General features: G+C 43.8%; 1 protein-coding gene across 1 annotated transcript in view; it reads right to left on the bottom strand.

Moving 5' to 3' along the window:
• Window positions 1-3,974, bottom strand: part of LOC107104820 (major histocompatibility complex class I-related gene protein-like) — a 20,454-nt gene that overhangs the window by 5,009 nt on the left and 11,471 nt on the right. Inside the window, exons 3-4 of the mRNA XM_015404929.1 lie at window positions 1,044-1,322; window positions 530-826 (exon numbers count right to left, since the gene is read on the bottom strand). Of these exons, the coding sequence (XP_015260415.1) occupies window positions 530-826; window positions 1,044-1,322 (576 nt within the window). The remainder of the gene's footprint in view (window positions 1-529; window positions 827-1,043; window positions 1,323-3,974) is intronic.

Consider the following 3,974-nt stretch of genomic DNA (forward strand, 5'->3'; position numbering starts at 1 on the left):
CACTATTTTGAACACATAATGTTTTGGGAAGAGAAACGTTTTATTTCGCTGGGTCTAGCAAACCTGCCGGACTACTTTCAGCTTGACCAAAACTGGACGAGAACTCTGCTCACAGAACGCTGCCAGGGGTAAGTCAGTGTGATTGCATGACACTGGTGATGGGGATGCCATACAGATTCATGTCAAAAATACCGAACTATCCCTTTAAAACTTCTCTATCTGTATAATGGATCTGTTTTGTGTGGTGTCTCATCAATTAAGGGGGCCCCCTCCCTGTCTTTGTCTAGGGCCTCAAATTTCCTAAATCTGCCCCATGTTTCTTTCAACTGTAGTTTAACCCCAAAGACAGACATAAAGCAGAAAACTGGGAAATCACTGTCTGCTTTTCTGTTTTTCCAGTATTAAATCAATCAAAAATACATAAAGCCATGAAAAGTGACAAACTAGAATATCTACAACAACTTTATATAAATTAAAAGACGTTTTAACATACTGTTTTTAAAATCCATTAATAATACTAAAGTCTTACCTTCATTAGTTCTGATCTTTGATTTTTCGAAAGGAGTGACCTTGTCATTGTTATCACCAGAGAGCTGAAACACACATTCATATTTGGTCCCGTCCTCAGATGATGGAAGTTTCAGGTCAACGCTCATCTGGAAGGTTCCATCATTGTTAGGGAGGATCTCTCCTTTCTCCACACCATCATGGATCTCTGCTCCATCTTTCCTCCAGAACATTTCTGCTCTGTTGGGGTAGAAACCTGTAGCAAAGCAGCTGATTGGAGAGGAGGAAGACTTCTGGAGGATGGAGACTGATGGAAGATCTGGAGATGGAGACAATTAGAGTTTAAATATAAACTGCTTAGGGATTAATAGCCAAGTGATTTAAAAATTTGAAGCTGCATAAAAGCCATAAAAAAACTAAGTCCCATTTAAAATGTAGTGAAAATGTGAAAAAAAAAATCCCTTTGAAAATTTCTGGCAAGTTAAATCATTTAGATTAACAGTTGATCTAATAAAAATCATGAAAAGTGACTCTACCTGTTCTCATCAGAGAGCTCCTCCCATAGTTTACATACTTCTTCAGCCACTCAGGACACTCTTGGTTGAGATAGTTCTTCCAGTACTCCAGATTAGCTCTGTCACTGTTCCATTTGTTTGTAGTAAGTAAAGCCTGTGGTTTTGGAGCAATCCAGGTGTTTTCCTTTAAGTCCAATGATAGCCAGTCTTCCCCATCATAGCCATGCTGGTTAAAGCCAGTAACCTTTCCAGTGTCATCATCCCACTCACAGCCGCACATGAACTGGACAATGTGGACACCTGGAAGACAGGAAATACAATATCACTTTAGTTGAGGAAAGTTTATTTTTCAAAGAAACTTTCATCTTGAACAGCTTTACTGCATGCATAGTTTAGTTACACTGATAAATGATCTGTGATTTCATATAAACCAAACTGTTGGTATGAAGGGATTGTGGAAGATTATGGATTAAGTTAACCTCATGATCTATTTAGTTTTCTGATCTCTGCAGCTTCAGTCTCTGTTCTCCATCCTCCATCAGTGTCTCTGATCTTCCTGCTTCCTCTCAGTCTCTAATGTTTCAGCTGATCGTCTCTCCTCCATTTCTGTGTTTCTTCTCTAAACATAGAAACATACAGAAATGTCCACAGATCTCCTCACTAGAACCAGAACCACTGACCCAGGAGCTCCTTCTCTATAAAGCAGCTCCATCTAAAGCAGCTGTTGATCAGGATGGTTTTTCCAGATGTTTCCTCCTGATCAGAGGAAACCTGATTAAAGCTTCAGTCCAACAATAAACTGTCAGTGATCAGTGAGACAGTCTGAGCTGCTTCCAGCTGCCATCAGGATGATCTTCCAGCTGCTGATCAATAAACTCCCAGTTTAGCTGCTCTCAGCTCTTTATTTCTCTGTTTGCTTCCAGACGACTGAAGGAGCAGAAACCTGATTGTGTCTCATGAAGCTTCCTGCTAACCAGACCAACTGGGTTTCTGCTCTGAGCTGCTGAGACGTTTGTTCCCTGAGATGTTTGAAGAACATGGAGGACATGATGGAGAGAAAAGCAGCTTCATCCAGCAGCTGCTGCTGGAAACAAAGAAGCTGCAGCAAAGCGCCTCGACCGTCTGAACGGTTCTACTGGGTTTGATCCAATCTGCTGAATCTGAAGGACAAACTGCTTCCAGCGTCTCAAAGTTCTGCTTCCCTCTGAACCCAGAGATGGTTGGACCTGCTCTGCTCCACTGGATGCAGCTGGAGGAGGTTCCTCACTGAGAGCAGAACCACGTCTGGGTTTAACGTTCCTCTCATGTTCCTCTGAGGTGACCTGCTGGTTCTTCTCCAGCAGCAGAGGTCCAACTCTTCTCTCCCAGCATGGAGCAGACTAATCATCCCGTCTCTGTCTCATTTCTGTCTCTGAACAGACGGAGGAGAAAAGCTGCGTCTTTAACGAAGGTTCTGGACCAGAGCGGTTCTGATCCACAATAAACGACCTGCTGGACTGAGGTCAGCTTAACAGAACCGGGTCAGACTGTCTGACACATGTTGGCTCTCAGCTACAGTTTCTACATCTGAACCAGAACCAGTTTGGACCTTAGTTTCAGTTTGGTTCTAGATCCTGATCCACCAGCTGAGGGTCAGCAGGAAGGGAGGCGACAGGTCAAAGGTCAGGAAGCTGGAGAACAGCAGAACATGTTCCTGAAGGTTCTGATGTCTGGAAGGTTCTGAAGCGACTGTCAGTGATGGAGACCCAGAGAGGAAATCATCTCTGATCTCAGGTTTTAGGTTTGATTCTTCATTTGGACTCATTCAGGATTTTTCTGCTTGTTTTTGGTTCTTTGACCAAATATGGAAACATTTCAGGATTTTATTGATCAGAGAATCGATTCTATTTCTATCTGATGTCATTTTATTCATTCATAGATTTTATTGATCATTTTTTTCCAGCTAATTCAGCATCAAACGGATCATTGATGGTTCTGACAGAACCGACAGCCTTCAGTCATTCTGACCTGGTTTCATCTCATCTGGACTTTATCTACCAAACAAACTGGTTCTGTTCAGTAAAGTTCTGCTGCTGGTTCCTTTCAGTCCAAATGGGTCCATTTTACTGATGTTCTGTCTGTTAACTGGATTTAAACTCATTTCCTCTGAGAACAAACGGATCTTCCTGCAGCGTCTCCATCCTGCTCGGTGCCGCTCAGCTCGGTCCAGAATCTGGTTCTGATGGAGCGGGTTCCTGTGGGTCGGGGCGGTTCAGGTAAAGTTCTGGTGGAAAAGTGTTCCTGATATCTGTTGGTTAATGTGAGGCGAACAGAACCACTGAGTTCTACAGAGGTTCTGGTCTCAGAGGGTCTTCAGCTGTGGGAGATTCTTCCTTTGGTTCTGTTCTTCAGCCTCTAACAGCAGAACTGGGTCATGGTCTGGTTCTGCTGGTTCTCCTCCAGTAGAACCAGTTTAACGCTTTACTGGAACCAAGAAGGATCCAAACCTTAACTTTTTCATGACCTTTGACCTTTGCAGGACCTTCTGATTGGCTAACGGTCACCTTTCAGCCAATTAGAGTCCATTTCCTTTCTGATCCTGATGAAGATGATGGAGCTTCATCTGAGCTTCTAGACCAGAACCAGAACCAGAACTCCTGATCCTTCCTCTAACATCTCAGCAGCTGAAGCTGCTCAGAGCCTTCATCAGTTCAGGAGCTTCCTCTTCCTCTCTGCAGACCTGAACCTGCAGCAGGTTTTCTAGAAGCTTCCACTGAAGCAGAGTTCATCTCCAGGCTTTGATCCCTGCAGGAACATCAGCACAGAAACAGCTTCAATGTTCCAGCTGAGATGGATCCTCTGTGGTTCTGAAGGTCCATCATTCCTGCTCCTCTCCTCTGATGCTCTCACAGCTCTGCTCTCTCTGCAGCTTCAAGGCCAACAGATCCCAGAAGAACCTTCAGAGCTGAAGAT

Source organism: Cyprinodon variegatus, unplaced genomic scaffold, assembly GCF_000732505.1.
Source record: "Cyprinodon variegatus isolate N-32 unplaced genomic scaffold, C_variegatus-1.0 Scaffold1900, whole genome shotgun sequence".
Taxonomy (NCBI): domain Eukaryota; kingdom Metazoa; phylum Chordata; class Actinopteri; order Cyprinodontiformes; family Cyprinodontidae; genus Cyprinodon; species Cyprinodon variegatus.